This window comes from Zea mays, chromosome 1 (assembly GCF_902167145.1).
Source record: "Zea mays cultivar B73 chromosome 1, Zm-B73-REFERENCE-NAM-5.0, whole genome shotgun sequence".
NCBI classification, from domain to species: domain Eukaryota; kingdom Viridiplantae; phylum Streptophyta; class Magnoliopsida; order Poales; family Poaceae; genus Zea; species Zea mays.
Genome location: NC_050096.1, coordinates 263,653,457 through 263,671,328, shown reverse-complemented (window position 1 = coordinate 263,671,328; position 17,872 = coordinate 263,653,457). Strand labels below are relative to the sequence as shown.

General features: G+C 57.5%; 1 protein-coding gene across 1 annotated transcript; it reads left to right on the top strand.

Moving 5' to 3' along the window:
* The first annotated feature begins 2,499 nt into the window (after positions 1 to 2,499).
* On the top strand, positions 2,500 to 16,121 carry LOC103643762 (nuclear envelope-associated protein 2). The gene is made up of 3 exons (XM_008666929.3): positions 2,500 to 2,608; positions 15,418 to 15,765; positions 15,885 to 16,121. Exons 1-3 carry the CDS (start codon positions 2,525 to 2,527, stop codon positions 16,119 to 16,121), a joined length of 669 nt encoding a protein of 222 aa, XP_008665151.2. The 5' UTR covers positions 2,500 to 2,524.
* Positions 16,122 to 17,872: the final 1,751 nt, after the last annotated feature.

The window sequence follows — 17,872 nt, the reverse complement described above, 5'->3', positions numbered from 1 at the left end:
CCTAAACTGGACTAGAACTACTCCTAGGATAAAATGCGAATAAAAGTTGTATTGATTCGATTGTTGATGATTACAAATCGGCCGTAGACCTCTCTATTTATAGAGGAGGGGGGCTGGACCCTTTACACAACTGATTCCGAGCTAATCCCGCGAATATAGCTAACAACCGTAGCACAAAACTCGGAACCCTAATCTGTTCTGCGCACGCGTGGACCGTCCGGCCCACAGGGCGCGGACCGTCCGGACCGCGGACCGTCCGGCCTCAGGGCCGGACTGTCCGCCGTCTCAAAACCGGTTCGAACACATTTTCATCTAGGTTAAATAGATAACCAAACGTGATATTGTTATGTAATGGTAAATTTATTGTGCGATCATTCCTTTCATGCAATCGTTGCACAATTAAACTACCTCAAATTATAAACAAAAATCTCGAAAAATTTATAGATGTACTCATTATTTACTTTAACCATATATCAAATTTTATGTTCAAAGTCATCATATATTAGGAGTTGTGAAAAACCTATTACTTTATAATCCTTCGTATTAATAGAATATTATATTTTCTATATCTCTTAATATATAATGAATTAGAACTTTAAATTTTACATATTGTAGAGTAATTAATAAAGTATATGTATAGTTTTAAAAAATAAATTCAAGATTTTGAATAGCTTAATTGCATGAAGGAGCTTGGTTGTACATTAGTTTTCGCCGACTCCCCTCAGAAACTCCACTGTCTCCGTACTCACCTGCCAAATTTCCACGAACACGTAGAAGTCATGGCGGCACGATGACCCAGATTTTGGCTCCCTGCGTCGTAACCTAGTAGCATTCAGGTTGTGACATTTCAAGTGAGCCACACAAGTACAAGTAGGTTTCACGTTTCAGCCGTGGCCCTTTCTTACAAAGAATAACCGGCTGCTGTTAGATAGACGGACTCTGAGAGCCGCACGCCTGCCGGCAGCTGTTTTTTTAACCATATTTTGTTCTCATCCAGGACTTTAGAATGCTTACTATAAATGTTTAGAACACGTTTAAACCACTATTTCAGTCAACCAAGTTTTATTTATGTAATATATGTCTACCACTACTTAAGTCAATAGTGTAGGCGTCCACATTTTTTTTGTGCACGGTTCTGTCTTTGCTTTGCTTTCTGCCTTTCTCCGCGACGTCAGCCCACAAACTAGTCTCCCGCGTGCCCCGCTCCCCTACCCGCGTCCCTCTCCCCAGCAACGCCAGCTTTCATCCATGGCTGCCCGCGCGCCCGGCTCCCCTTTCCTTGCGCGACGCGAGATTGGTGAGATTACCCACAAATCGCGGGACGACATGGCAGCCTTGCCCCGCTCCCCCAACAGTGTCGGCTTCTCCCGCGCCCCGCTCCCCCTTTCCTTGCGCGACGCGGGCCCACAAATTGCGCCAATCCATGGCAGCCCGCGTGCCCCGCTCCCCCAGCCGCGTCCCGCTCGCCCCGCAGCGCCCGACTCCCCTTTCCTTGTGTGACGCGAGATCGGCGAGATTGCCCTCAACGCGCTCGCGTCGCGCCGCGGATCCCCCACCCTCCTCCCCTCTGCACGCCGCCATCAACTCGCACCGGCCCTCGCCCGTGATCCATCCTCTCCCCTTGATATGGCGTCCCCCCTCAACCGACCATTCCCGCAGCGGACCCACACCGACCCGTTCTCGTCGGCCTCTAGAAGAAGAATCCACCGAAGGCGACAATGACGATGGAGGTCCAGCTGACTCGTCCGGGTCTTTGCAACAGCGGCAAGCGGGTTGGAGCTCTGCTTCGGGCAGGGGAGAACCACGTGGAGGCCTGGAGTCATGCTGCCTAGACTCGCTGCTGGGTGGATTCGTCGCGGTGGAGGTCGGATTGTGAACACGCCGTCCAGTTAGGACGCCGTCGTCTCCAGATCCAGGGGATGGGGTTGCTCGGCATGGCGACCAAGGGCCCCTCGCACACGTGTCGCCTCCTGTCGCAGCCACACTTGGTTGTCTCCTCGCTGGCGGCCTCCGTGGCTCTGATCCACTGCTTCCTCAACACCCGGAGATGGTTGACGTCGCCTTCGCCGTCTCCTCGCCAGTGGCCTCCACCAGCCCCGCAGTCCAAGACAAAGCCGCGACATGAGTCAACCCAAGTCTGATCGCACCTACACCGATGACCGTACCCAACGTGAGTCAAGCCAAGTCCATTCCCCTCCCTTGCTTCCTCAACTTGTTGTCTTGTGGTCTGCTATTTGTCTCGGAGAAGGTGGTGCCATCATCATCAGTTTCTTCGTCGTCAGATTTGGATCTGTTGCTGATGGATCTTACAAAGAAGAAGTTGAGCTTTAAGAGGAACGTGGTGTCATTGGCATCTGAGCTCAAGGGTGTGAGGAGCAAGCTTGCTTCCTAGGAGCAGCAATTTGTAAGGGAATCTCAAACTAGAAAGGTTAGTATGTAACTGGTACCTTCGAGGTTGTCGTTGGTGGGGTTTGTGCTGACAAGGAAAAAAAATTAGCAGCTTGCGGAGACAAAAACAAGGAGCATGGAAGAGGAAGTAATCAAGCTACAGAAATGCTTACAGGACAAGGATGAGCAACTGCGTTCATCCACAAGTAGCACGAAACAGGTAAAGAGCTTTCACAGCAAAATACACCACTTCTTGCAATTTATTGGAGTTATGGCATTAAATTGAACTTTTTTCTTTACTTTTGTCGGGGACCATAATTAGGGGTACCCTCAAGACTCCTAATTCTCAGCTGGTAACCCACATCAGCATAAAGCTGCAAAGGCCTGATGGGTGCGATTAAGTCAGGGATCAGTCCATTCGAGCGACTCGATCACGCCTCGAGCCTAGCCTCGGACAAGGGCAGCCGACCCCAGAGGATTTCCGTCTCGCCCGAGGCCCCCCTCCAACGGCGGACACATCTTCGGCTCGCCCGAGGCCCTGCCTTCGCTAAGAAGCAACCCTGACTAAATCGCCGCACCTACCGACCAAATCGTACGAGCATTTAACGCAAAGGTGGCCAGACACCGTTATCCTGACGCGCGCCCTCCGGCAGAGCCGAAGTGACCGCCGTCACTTCGCCGCTCCACTGACCGGTCTGACAGAAGGACAGCGCCGCCTGCGCCACTCCGACTGCAGCGCCACTTGACAGAGTGATGCTGACAGGAAGCCAGGCCCTGCCAAAGGCACCATAGGAAGCTCCGCCCGACCCAGGGCTCGGACTCGGGCTCAGCCCCGGAAGACGGCGAACTCCGCTCCGCCCAACCCAGGGCTCGGACTCGGACTCGGGCTCAGCCCCGGAAGACGGCGAACTCCGCTCCGCCCGACCCAGGGCTCGGACTCGGGCTAAGACCCGGAAGACGACAAACTCCGCTCCGCCCGACCCAGGGCTCGGACTCGGGCTAAGACCCGGAAGACGGCGAACTCCGCTCCGCCCGACCCAGGACTCGGACTCGGGCTAAGACCCGGAAGACGACGAACTCCGCTTCGCCCGACCCCAGGGCTCGGGCTCGGGCTCAGCTCCGGAAGACGACGAACTCCGCTTCGCCCGACCCTAGGGCTCGGACACCGCCCTGGCCTCTGCCGACGACCTCCGCCTCGCCCGACCTAGGGGCTCGGACTCGGCCTCGGCCATGGAAGACAGACTCGACCTCGGCTTCTGAGGAGCCTCCACGTCGCCCAACCTAGGGCGCAGGCCAGCCACGTCAACAGGAAGCGCCATCATCACCCTACCCCGAGCTGACTCGGGCCGCAGAGAACGAGACCGGTGTCCCATCTGGCTGTCTCCACCAGATAGGCAATAATGGCGCGCCGCATGCCCTGTGACGACGGCGGCTCTCAGCTCTCTTACGGAAGCAGGAGGGCGTCAGCAAGGACACAACCGCTCCGACAGCTGTCCCTCCGCCAGGCTCCGCCGCTCCTCCGACGGCCACGACATCACACTAGTTGGGTTCCAAGATCTCTCCGGCTGCCACATTGGCATGTACTCAGGGCACTAGCTCTCCCTCGCTAGACACGTAGCACTCTGCTACACCCCCATTGTACACCTGGATCCTCTCCTTGCGTCTATAAAAGGAAGGACCGGGGCCCTCTTAGAGAGGGTTGGCCGCGCGGGACGAGGACGGGACAGGCGCTCTCTTGGGGCCGCTCGCTTCCCTCACCCGCGTGGACGCTTGTAACCCCCTACTGCAAGCGCACCCGACCTGGGCGCGGGACGAACACGAAGGCCGCGGGATTCCCACCTCTCTCGCGCCGGTCTCCGGCCGCCTCGCTCCTTTCCCCCCTTCGCGCTCGCCCACGCGCTCGACCCATCTGGGCTGGGGCACGCGGCACTCACTCGTCGGCCTGAGGGACCCCCCGGTCTCGAAACGCCGACAGTTGGCGCGCCAGGTAGGGGCCTGCTGCATGTTGACGAACAGCTTCCGGTCAAGCTCCAGATGGGCAGTCTCCAACAACCTCTCCAACCCGGGACGGTGCTCCTCTTCGGGAGTCTTGAGTTCATGTCCCTCGACAGCAGCTACGACATGATACTCCTTCCACCGCCGCGCGACAACGACAATGGCGGCCGACAGCCCGCCCGCCGGCGGCGGAATCGACGACGTCTTCCCCGCGTGGCGGAAGAACAACATTCGAGCTCGCCCCGTCCTCTCCCCCGCCAACGGAGGAGGAGGCGGGGCAACCAAGGCCAAGCAGGAGGCCGCGCCTCGTCGGCTGTCGAGTGAGTCGACGTCCCTAGCACCCCAACGGGGGGCACGTTGGGCGTCGACCTCGCGTTTGAGACGAAGGCGAGCGCCGTCTCCCCGCGACACGCCAATCCCGAGCAAGTGGACGACGCCAGCGCGCTTGCGAAAAGCTTGCAGGACGTCGCCCTCGTACCGGAGGCGACGATGCAGTCAGTCCTCGACGTGACTTCATCGCCGCTCGACGACCAAAAGGTACCAACCGATTCCCATCCTACGTCATTTGTACTCAGCCTCAACCCGCCTAGCAATCTCGCTTTGGCGGGTGCCCTCGTAGAGGCGAGTACAAACCCTCTGGGGTTTCGCTTGCGGTCGCCTTGGGACCGGCTGACGGACGTCTCGACCTACGGGCCCTATGGGTCCGAGGAAGATGACGACCCCAACATCTGTTGGGATTTCTCTGGATTTGGCAACCCCAGTGCCATGCGGAACTTCATGACCGCATGTGACTACTGCCTCTCCGACTATTCCGACGGTAGCCGCAGCCTCGACGACGAGGACTGCGGCCCAAGCCGCGAATGTTTCCACGTCGATCTAGGGGGTCCCTCCGAGGGCAACCATCTCGGCATGCCGGAGGACGGTGCTCCCCCTAGGCCGGTGCCTCGCGCTGACATCCCGCGGGAGCTAGCTGTGGTCCCCGTTCCGGCGGGGGGTTACGACCCACAGCTTGAGCAAGTCCGCGGGGCGCAGGCCAGGATCGACGAGGGAGCAGGAGCGCTTGAGCCGATCCGCCGGGACGTCGGGCAGGCATGGGCGGGCTAACCCCCGGCCGGAGAAATACGTCACCTGCCCCAGGGTCTCCAGCACCGCGTCGCCGATGTTGTCAGGGTCAGGCCACCACCTGCATCCAGTGGGGTCGGTCAGAACCTGGCCACAGCAGCGATGCTCCTCCGCGCGATGCCGGAGCCATCCACCACCGAGGGTCGGCGAATCCAGGGAGAACTCAAAAATCTCCTGGAAGGCGCCGCGGTCCGATGGGCCGAGAGCACTGCCTCCCGAAGGCAAGGATACCCCTCGGAACCTCATGTCGCGACCTCCCGATTCATGCGGGAAGCCTCGGTCTACACCGGGCGCACGCGCAACACCGCGCCTGCGGCCCCGGGCCACCTCGGCAACGAGCGCCATCACCGCGACCGTCGAGCCCACCTCGACGAGAGGGTGCACCGAGGCTATCACCCCAGGCGTGGGGGACGCTACGACAGCGGGGAGGATCGGAGTCCCTCGCCCGAACCACCCGGTCCGCAGGCCTTCAGCCGGGCCATCCGGCGGGCACCGTTCCCGACCCGGTTCCGACCCCCGACTACTATCACGAAGTACTCGGGGGAAACGAGGCCGGAATTGTGGCTCGCGGACTACTGCCTGGCCTGCCAACTGGGTGGAACAGACGACGACAACCTCATCATCCGCAACCTCCCCCTGTTCCTCTCCGACACCGCTCGCGCCTGGTTGGAGCACCTGCCTCCGGGGCAGATCTCCAACTGGGATGACCTGGTCCAAGCCTTCGCCAGAAATTTCCAGGGCACGTATGTGCGCCCTGGGAAATCCTGGGACCTCCGAAGCTGCCGACAGCAGCCGGGAGAGTCTCTTCGGGACTACATCCGGCGATTCTCGAAGCAGCGCACCGAGCTGCCCAACATCACCGACTCAGATGTCATCGGCGCGTTCCTTGCCAGCACCACCTGCCGCGACCTGGTGAGCAAGTTGGGTCGCAAGACCCCCACCAGGGCGAGCGAGCTGATGGACATCGCCACCAAGTTCGCCTCTGGCCAGGAGGCGGTCGAGGCTATCTTCCGAAAGGACAAGCAGCCCCAGGGCCACCCGTCGGAAGATGCTCCCGAGGCGTCTACTCCGTGCGGCACCAAGAAGAAAGGCAAGAAGAAGTCGCAAGCGAAACGCGACGCCGCCGACGCGGACCTTGTCGCCGCCGCCGAGTACAAGAACCCTCGGAAGCCCCCCGGAGGTGCCAACCTCTTTGACAAGATGCTCAAGGAGCCGTGCCCCTATCATCAGGGGCCCGTCAAGCACACCCTTGAGGAGTGTGTCATGCTTTGGCGCCACTTCCACAGGGCCGGGCCACCCGCGGAGGGTGGCAGGGCCCGCGACGACGACAAGAAGGAAGATCACCAAGCAGGAGAGTTCCCCGAGGTCCGCGACTACTTCATGATCTACAGCGGGCACGCGGCGAATGCCTCGGCTCGGCATCGCAAGCGAGAGCGCCGGGAGGTCTGCTCGGTGAAGGTGGCGGCGCCAGCCTACCTAGACTGGTCCGACAAGCCCATCACCTTCGACCAAGCTGATCATCCCGACCACGTGCCGAGCCCGGGGAAATACCCGCTCGTCGTCGACCCTGTCATCGGTGACTTCAGGCTCACCAAGGTCCTTATGGACGGGGGCAGCAGCCTCAACATCATCTACGCCGAGACCCTCGGGCTCCTGCGCGTCGATCTGTCCTCCGTCCGAGCAGGCGCTGCGCCCTTCCATGGGATCATTCCCGGGAAGCGCGTCCAGCCCCTCGGACGACTCGACCTCCCCGTCTGTTTCGGAACACCCTCCAACTTCCGAAGGGAGACTCTGACGTTCGAGGTGGTCGGGTTCCGAGGAACCTACCACGCGGTGCTGGGGAGGCCATGCTACGCGAAGTTCATGGCCGTCCCCAACTACACCTACCTGAAGCTCAAGATGTCGGGCCCCAACGGGGTCATCACCGTCGGCCCCACGTACAAACACGCGTTCGAATGCGACGTGGAGTGCGTGGAGTACGCCGAGGCCCTTGCCGAGTCCGAGGCCCTCATCGCCGACCTGGAGAGCCTCTCCAAAGAGACGCCAGACGTGAAGCGTCATGCCGGCAACTTCGAGCCAGTGGAGACGGCTAAGACCGTCCCCCTCGACCCCAGTGGCGACGCCTCCAAGCAGATCCGGATCGGTTCCGGGCTCGAGCCCAAATAGGAAGCAGTGCTCGTCGACTTTCTCCGCGCGAACACCGACGTCTTCGCGTGGAGTCCCTCGGACATGCCCGGCATACCGAGGGATGTCGCCGAGCACTCGCTGGATATTCGGGCCGGAGCCCGACCGGTCAAGCAGCCTCTGCGCCGATTCGACGAGGAGAAGCGCAGAGCGATAGGCGAGGAGATCCACAAGCTAATGGCAGCCGGGTTCATCAAAGAGGTATTCCATCCCGAATGGCTCGCCAACCCTGTGCTTGTGAGAAAGAAAGGGGGGAAATGGCGGATGTGTGTAGACTACACTGGTCTCAACAAAGCATGTCCGAAGGTTCCCTACCCTCTGCCTCGCATCGATCAAATCGTGGATTCCACTGCTGGGTGCGAAACCCTGTCTTTCCTCGATGCCTACTTAGGGTATCATCAAATCAGGATAAAAGAGTCCGACTAGCTCGCGACTTCTTTCATCACGCCCTTCGGCATGTACTGCTATGTCACCATGCCGTTTGGTTTGAGGAATGCGGGTGCGACGTACCAGCGGTGCATGAACCATGTGTTCGGCGAACACATCGGTCGCACGGTCGATGCCTACGTCGATGACATCGTAGTTAAGACAAGGAAAGCTTCCGACCTCCTCTCCGACCTTGAAGTGACATTCCGGTGTCTCAAGGCAAAAGGCGTCAAGCTCAATCCCGAGAAGTGTGTCTTCGGGGTGCCCCGGGGCATGCTCTTGGGGTTCATCGTCTCCGAGCGGGGCATCGAAGCCAACCCGGAGAAGATCGCAGCCATCACCAACATGGAGCCCATCAAGGACTTAAAAGGTGTACAAAGGGTCATGGGATGTCTCGCGGCCTTGAGCCGCTTCATCTCGCGCCTCGGCGAAAGAGGCCTACCTCTGTACCACCTCTTAAGGAAGGCCGAGTGCTTCACTTGGACCCCCGAGGCCGAGGAAGCTCTTGGGGACCTGAAGGCGCTCCTCACCAAGGCGCCTATCTTGGTGCCCCCAGCCGATGGAGAAGCCCTCTTGGTCTACGTCGCCGCGACCACTCAGGTGGTTAGCGCCGCGATTGTGGTCGAGAGGCAAGAAGAGGGGCATGCATTGCCCGTTCAGAGGCCGGTTTACTTCGTCAGCGAGGTACTGTCCGAAACCAAGATCCGCTTCCCACAAGTTTAGAAGCTGCTGTATGCAGTGATCCTGACGAGGCGGAAGTTGCGACACTACTTTGAGTCTCACCCGGTAACTGTGGTGTCATCCTTCCCCCTGGGGGAGATCACCCAGTGCCGAGAGGCCTCGGGCAGGATTGCGAAGTGGGCGGTGGAAATCATGGGCGAGACCATCTCGTTCGCGCCTCGGAAGGCCATCAAGTCCCAGGTCTTGGCGGACTTCGTAGCCGAATGGGTCGACACCCAGCTACCGACGGCTCCGATCCAACCGGAGCTCTGGACCATGTTTTTCGACGGGTCGTTGATGAAGACAGGAGCCGGCGCGGGCCTACTCTTCGTCTCACCCCTTGGGAAACACCTACGCTATGTGCTACGCCTCCATTTCCCGGTGTCCAACAATGTGGCTGAGTACGAAGCTCTGATCAACGGGTTGCGAATCGCCATCGAGCTAGGGGTCTGACGCCTCGACGCTCGCGGCGACTCGCAGCTCGTCATCGACCAAGTCATGAAGAACTCCCACTGCCGCGACTCGAAGATGGAGGCCTACTGCGATGAGGTTCGGCGCCTGGAAGACAAGTTCTACGGGCTCGAGTTTAACCACATCGCTCGGCGCTACAACGAGACTGCGGACGAGCTGGCAAAAATAGCCTCGGGGCGAACAACGGTTCCCCCGGACGTCTTCTCCCGGGATCTGCATCAGCCCTCCGTCAAGATCGATGACCCTCCCGAGCCCGAGGCGCCCTCGGTCCAGCCCGAGGTACCCTTGGCACGGCCCGAGGCACCCTCAGCTCAACCCGAGGTACCCTCGGTCCCCGAGGGCGAGGCATTGCGCATCGAGGAGGAGCGAAGCGGGGCCACGCCTGATCGAAATTGGCAGACCCCGTACCTGCAATATCTCTGCCAAGGAGAGCTACCCCTCGACCGAGCCGAGGCTCGGCGGATAGCGCGACGCGCCAAGTCGTTCGTCCTGCTGGGCGATGAGAAGGAGCTCTACCACCGCAGTCCCTCGGGCATCCTCCAGCGATGCATCTCCATCGCCGAAGGTCAGGAACTCCTGCAAGAGATACACTCGGGGGCTTGCGGCCATCACGCAGCACCTCGAGCCCTCGTCGGGAATGCTTTCCGGCAAGGCTTCTACTGGCCAACGGCGGTGGCTGACGCCACTAGAATTGTCCGCACCTGCGAAGGGTGTCAATTCTATGCGAAGCAGACCCACCTGCCCGCTCAGGCTCTGCAGACGATACCCATCACCTGGCCCTTCGCTGTGTGGGGTCTGGACCTCGTCGGCCCTTTGCAGAAGGCGCCCGGGGGCTACACGCACCTGCTGGTCGCCATCGACAAATTCTCCAAGTGGGTCGAGGTCCGACCTCTGAACAGCATCATGTCCGAGCAGGCGGTGACGTTCTTCACCAACATCATCCATCGCTTCGGGGTCCCGAACTCCATCATCACCGACAACGGCACCCAGTTCACCGGTAGAAAATTCTTGGACTTCTGCGAGGATCACCACATCAGGGTGGACTGGGCCGCCGTAGCTCATCCCATGTCGAATGGGCAAGTAGAGCGTGCCAACGGCATGATTCTACAAGGGCTCAAGCCTCGGATTTACAACGACCTCAACAAGTTCGGCAAGCGATGGATGAAGGAACTCCCCTCGGTGGTCTGGAGCCTGAGGACGACGCCAAGCCGGGCCACGGGTTTCACGCCGTTCTTCCTGGTCTACGGGGCCGAGGCCGTCTTGCCCACTGACCTGGAATACGGGTCCCCGAGAACGAGGGCCTACGACGATCAAAGCAACCAAGCTAGCCGAGAATACTCGCTGGACCAGCTGGAAGAGGCTCGGGACAAGGCCTTACTACACTCGGCGCGGTATCAGCAGTCCCTGCGGCGCTACCACGCCCGAGGGGTCTGACCCCGAGACCTCCAGGTGGGCGACCTGGTGCTTCGGCTGCGGCAAGACGCCTGAGGGAGGCACAAGCTCACGCCCCCCTGGGAGGGGCCATTCGTCATCGCCAAAGTTCTGAAGCCCGGAACGTACAAGCTGGCCAACAGTCAAGGCGAGGTCTACGGCAACGCTTGGAACATCCAACAGCTACGTCGCTTCTACCCTTAAGATGTTTTCAAGTCGTTCATATACCTCGCACCCACGCAAAGTTTAGTCATCAAGGAAGGGCCGGCCTCGCCTCGGCAAAGCCCGACCCTCCCTCGGGGGCTAAAAGGGGGGGAACCCCCTCTGCGTCGAAATTTTCTTCGAAAAAGGGTCTCTTCTGCCAGAATATCTTTCGTGCTTTTTGACTACTTCGAAAAGTGGATCCTGAAAACGACGGAGTACACGTAAGCAGCCAAGGCTGACCAAGCCGAGGGACTCCTACGCCTCCGGGATACGGATACCTCACTCATCACCTTCTGCGATAAGTAACTCGCGTTCGGATAAAGTGATTCCGCGGACCGAACAAGTCTTCATGTTCGGAAGTTCTTCTGCCGAAGCAATCCTTCGAGCCTTCTCGACTGAGTCGGTGGCAGGGCCTCATGGACGGGTGAAAGTACGCGTAAGCGGCAAGGCCGACTGAGCCGAGGGACTCCCACGCCTCCGGGATACGGATACCTCACTCATCACCTTCCGCGAGAAGCAACTCCCACTCACACAAACATCCCTGTTACCGACAAAAAAGTCCAGATACTCGAAACGAGAGGAAAGGAGACGCAGCTTTACAACACAGCGAGGGCGTGTATTCTGGCCTCAGCGGCTGCAGAAGGCACACGCTACAAGACACTCTGACCCTGCAGGCTCGGGTCTTGACGCTGGAAGGGGGCAGCAACACCCTCGGCATCGACGACACCTTCGGCGAGGCCCGACCTAGCCTCGGACGGCGACGCGGTCCGAGGATCTCCGCTCCGAAGGACGACGTCATCACCACGCCCGGGCAATCGCTGCCAGGGACTTCTCCGGGAATCCGGCCCGAGCAGGCGGCTCGGTCGGTTGCCCCTGGGGCCTCGGCCGACCATCTCCCAAGGGCGCCAGCCCGACCTGAGGCCTCGGCTGATCAACTCCGACGTCGGTCCCGCCAACGGACAACCCGGCTAGGCTCCGGCCAACCAGGTTTCATTCTCAAGCCGACTCCCGACACGCCAGCATGGAGGCCCAGGCCCACGCGTCGCGCAACCGGCGCGCTGGATGCTGCATGCAAGCAACTGCACCGCCACATGCGCCACCACCGCGCCTCCTCGATTGCGGAACCAATACCGCGACTCGAGGCGACCCAGCGCGCGACCCAGCGGTGCCAGCCTGACGCGGCGGTCAACGCGGCCAAAAGTGGGCCGGCAGTAATGACGGTGGCAGGCGCGCGGGAGCAGCGGTCACGTCGTCAGCCAAGCTCACGTCCCATCCAGGGGCAGCAAGAGAACCCCCTCTCACGGCGTGAAGACAACGCGCCCGTGATCCGTTCCTCGAACGGCTCGCGCACGCGCAACGGCCGCCCCGCCAACTACTCGCCCCGTCGCATTAACTCCGCGGCTGGACAGGCGGCGCTTCTGACAGGAGCAGCGGGCGACGCTTCGCCTTCACCGAAACAACCGCGCCAAAAAAGGTACGTCGCGTCGTTCGGTTTCGTATCCTTTTCCCTTTTTCCTCTTTCTCTATCTCTTGCGACAGGGACCGGGAAAGGGGGATACCCCGAAAGGGATCCTTCCCCGTGAAGGAACCAGGCTCCGAGCCTCCTTACTGATCAGAGGTTCGAAGGCTGGCCCCCCGAAGGGTTCAACAGCCGCCTCAGATCGCGTGGGCCCTACACCCACTACTGGTCAGAGGTTCGAAGGCCGGCCCCTCGAAGGGTTCCACGGCTGCCTCAGGCTACTCGGGCTCCACGCCCATTACTGATCAGGGGTTCGAAGGCTGGCCCCCGAAGGGTTCACAGCCGCCTCAGACGCCGAGCGAGGGATGACCAGGGGTACGTTCGATACATAACCAAGGCTCGGGCTGTGCTCCCAAGGTACCCTAGGACATTTCCGAGACCAGCGGGAGCGATCTTGTAACGGAATCCCATCGGAGGGAGGCATCGAGCCCTTGGACCCCGTCGCCAGGGGACCGGGTCCGGCAGATCACCCGCAGGTACTTTTGGGCGTGCCTCTGGGCCCCTAGCCGACCCCTAACGAACGGGGCACGGACGTCCACTCGGATTACCCGCTTGCAGCTCACCGGAGACACCATGTTCGGCGCCCATCGAGGGTAACATGGCGCTCTCCCCCCCTCCTTGCGGAAAGGCGACGCAGGGGCGTATGTAAAAAAGCCGAGTCTGTCCCTGATCGCCCTCTTGCCCTGTGCAGAGGCTCGGGGGCTGCTCTCGCAAACCCGGCTCCGGCCAAACCGTTGACAGCGTCAACATACCAGCCCGAGAACTTGGGCCCCGACCGTACACCCGGGCTACGGCCAGCTCGCATGAGGGAACAACCAGACCAGCCGAAGCTTTACGCAAGGCATTAAGACCTCGAAGGAGTGAAACCACTCCTCCGAGGCCTCGGGGGCTATACCCGGCGGGTGCGCTCGCGCGCACCCACCGGAACAAAATGCAACCGAGAAAGGCTGGTCCCCTTGCAAAAAAGTGCGACGAAAGCCTCCAAGCGAGTGCAAACACTCCCTTCGAGGCTCGGGGGCTACTGTCGGGGACCATAATTAGGGGTACCCTCAAGACTCCTAATTCTCAGCTGGTAACCCCCATCAGCATAAAGCTGCAAAGGCCTGATGGGTGCGATTAAGTCAGGGATCAGTCCATTCGAGCGACTCGATCACGCCTCGAGCCTAGCCTCGGACAAGGGCAGCCGACCCCGGAGGATTTCCATCTCGCCCGAGGCCCCCCTCCAACGGCGGACACATCTTCGGCTCGCCCGAGGCCCTGCCTTCGCTAAGAAGCAACCCTGACTAAATCGCCGCACCTACCGACCAAATCGCAGGAGCATTTAACGCAAAGGTGGCCAGACACCTTTATCCTGATGCGCGCCCTCCGGCAGAGCCGAAGTGACCGCCGTCACTTCGCCGCTCCACTGACCGGTCTGACAGAAGGACAGCACCGCCTGCGCCACTCCGACTGCAGCGCCACATGACAGAGTGATGCTGACAGGAAGCCAGGCCCTGCCAAAGGCACCATAGGAAGCTCCGCCCGACCCAGGGCTCGGACTCGGGCTCAGCCCCGGAAGATGGCGAACTCCGCTCCGCCCGACCCAGGGCTCGAACTCGGGCTAAGACCCGGAAGATGACGAACTCCGCTCCGCCCGACCCAGGGCTCGGACTCGGGCTAAGACCCGGAAGACGGCGAACTCCGCTCCGCCCGACCCAGGACTCGGACTCGGGCTAAGACCCGGAAGACGACGAACTCCGCTTGGCCCGACCCCAGGGCTCGGGCTCGGGCTCAGCTCCAGAAGACGACGAACTCCGCTTCGCCCGACCCCAGGGCTCGGACACTGCCCTGGCCTCTGCCGACGACCTCCGCCTCGCCCGACCCAGGGGCTCGGACTCGGCCTCGGCCATGGAAGACAGACTCGACCTCGGCTTCGGAGGAGCCTCCACGTCGCCCAACCTAGGGCGCAGGCCAGCCACATCAACAGGAAGCGCCATCATCACCCTACCCCGAGCTGACTCGGGCCGCAGAGAACGAGACCGGTGTCCCATCTGGCTGTCTCCACCAGATAGGCAATAATGGCGCCCCGCATGCCCTGTGACGACGGCGGCTCTCAGCTCTCTTACGGAAGCAGGAGGGCGTCAGCAAGGACACAACCGCTCCGACAGCTGTCCCTCCGCCAGGCTCCGCCGCTCCTCCGACGGCCACGACATCACACTAGTTGGGTTCCAAGATCTCTCCGGCTGCCACATTGGCATGTACTCAGGGCACTAGCTCTCCCTCGCTAGACACGTAGCACTCTGCTACACCCCCATTGTACACCTGGATCCTCTCCTTGCGTCTATAAAAGGAAGGACCGGGGCCCTCTTAGAGAGGGTTGGCCGCGCGGGACGAGGACGGGACAGGCGCTCTCTTGGGGCCGCTCGCTTCCCTCACCCGCGTGGACGCTTGTAACCCCCTACTACAAGCGCACCCGACCTGGGCGCGGGACGAACACGAAGGCCGCGGGATTCCCACCTCTCTCGCGCCGGTCTCCGGCCGTCTCGCTCCTTTCCCCCCTTCGTGCTCGCCCACGCGCTCGACCCATCTGGGCTGGGGCACGCGACACTCACTCGTCGGCCTGAGGGACCCCCCGGTCTCGAAATGCCGACAACTTTAATTTCTTTATGGTAAAATTTGGATACTATGTATAGAGCCCCCAAAAGGTTGACTATAATACAACAACAATAATTTGGAGTCAATATTTTTTCTTGCAGAATTGCTGCCTTTGGTTATAAAAAAACTTTTGGTTAGGAAATAAATTTTAGCTTGACTTACATTGTTTTCTTGGTTCGCTTCTTTACTAATCAACTTGATCGAATGTTCATGACTACTAAATTCCTACCGTGTGTGTGTCACGAAATAAATTTTAGCTTGACTCACATTGTCACGCAAGCCAAATGTAGTTCCTTAATAATATGTTTTCTAATTATATACAGTACCATCATGAGTTGGATGATCTTAGAACACATTTGTCATTTACTCAAGCTACAGGAGAAGCAGGTGTTGCATCAGCCATGTCATTGCTGAAAGAGCTGAATGAGAAGGACATCTCACTCAAAGACCATAGACTTCGAGTGAACAATCTAGGTGAGCATCTTGATCTTCTCCAAAAGGATGTACAAGCAAGGGAGGACTCACAAATGCAACTTAAAGATATAGTTATAAGGATCGAGACCAACATCATGGATGAAGTTGCCAAAGCTTTTGAAATTGCGATGTTGAGAGGGGAAATCAGAATATTGTCTACTCACTGGACGAACAAAACCAAGAACCTTGAATCACAGGTATGTTATAATTTCTTTTATTTGTTCATAAGAGGCCCCATAACTTGGTTACAAATGCTTTGTTTCCTATAACGTTGAACTGAAGTATATTTACATGAGATTTATTGATTTTTGATCAGTTAAAAAAGCACCAGCAAACTGATCAGGAGCTGAAGAAGAGGGTTCTAAAGCTTGAATTTTGTCTCTGGTCCTGTCATCCCCTGGTGCATTCGCCACCGCACCTACCACTGTTACTAGCTCCCTTGCTCTTCTCTTGCTGCGACTGGGATAAAGCATCGTGGATCTTGAACCTAGGCCAGAATTTAGGCGGGTCTAGAACCACCATGATGCCTGGAACATACTCCTATTTTATCTGAGAACTCTTTCTTCTCTTGATTCTTGGCGGAGTTTCGACATCTTCTGATAGGTACCATGCTAACAGGATGCTCAACTTTTACGCTCCAGGTGATGGCTACAATCTGAACACATGCTAATGATAATACTCACTAGACATTATTATGCGCTCTTATCACAACAATTGAGAACATGAACCTGGGGGGCATGGCGTGGAGGGGCACCCACGGTAGTTGATTTGTTTCTCTATGTCCAGTTCTTGGAAAAGGCTACCTGCACTAATTCAGCATTGGGAAGTGTCGTGGGATGACACCTTAGATCCAATAGTACCTCTTATAAACTTTCAGACCTACCCAATAAAAGATGGTTGAGTTTCATGGTAAACTTATTTATATACTACACTAAACAAGCTAACTGGCTAAGCTTAGCGGAAAATGTTCAATACGATCTGCCAAAACCACTTATAATTTGTGCCGGATGGAGGAGAAACTAATCTTTTAAACTAAAGCATATGCATAGCTGAAACTAAATTCTTGTTTGAAGCATAATTTTAGTTAAGAAAACTAACTTTTTGTGTGTTCACACTCTGAATCCACACAAACAGTTTCCTGTTTCTCTATGAACCCTAACCCCCAATCTCGACAGAGATCAAGTGCACCCCCTCGCCTTCCCCTGGTTGGTGGATACTGGATACAAAGGCATTGCAGACGGTATTGTGCAGGAAAACGTAGCTTATGCTATTCGTTGGTTTCCCCTATTCACGTGCCGTTCTGTGTTTCTCTTTTCTCTTAAAAAATGGAAAACATATTGTCCCTTCAGTTCACCACTTGCTCGGTGGCAATTGCAGTTACTTATCTTGCAGTTACTTCAAACATGGTGGCCGCATCTTTTGATCTGTGTGTGCTTATAATTGTAGATTTGAAAGATGCAACCCATTGCAATAATGATTGTTTTATGTGATATGATTAGCAAAAACATTAGATTAGGCGTATTTGAGCATCCCTGAGAACTGTCGGTGAGTTGGGTCTGTGATAGATTTCTTCATCTCCGAGAAATGGAATTTCACTGATTCAATTTATTTCTAGGAACCCAACTGAACCTTCAACTTGCTTGTTCTGGGAGATCTGTGAGCAAGCGAGTTGTCCTAGAACAGTTGGCTCCTCGCAATGGGTACTCGACGCTAGCCTCATCCCTGCCACAGACTTGGGAAAGGCACAGTGATTTTTATGGTGACATGAAGACATTCCTCTTCAAATTATATATTTAAGCATCCATTTTTCGCCCTACTGGTGCAAACAAGAATTTGCAATGGGTATGTTTTGCCCTTTATGACTTATCTCCTTATTTTTATTTTCTTCCTTGTTTGTGTCACTACTAATCATCTCTAGAATATAAAGGGTAGTTAACATCATTAGATTGCTTCTTGAAAGTCGCCTAGAGGGGGGTGGATAGGCGGAAACTGAAATTTACAACTTTAAACACACTACAAGACGGGGTTAGCGTTAGAATAAAATCCGAGTCCGGGAGAGAGAGGGACAACAAATCAAATAAGAAATAAAGTGGATGACACGGTGATTTGTTTTACCGAGGTTCGGTTCTAAATAACCTAGTCCCCGTTGAGGTGGTCACAAAGACCGGGTCTCTTTCAACCCTTTCCCTCTCTCAAACGGTCACTTAGACCGAGTGAGGCTTCTTCCTTAATCTCATGGGTCACTTAGACCCCGCAAGGATCACCACACAATTGGTGTCTCTTGCCTCGCTTACAAAGCACTTG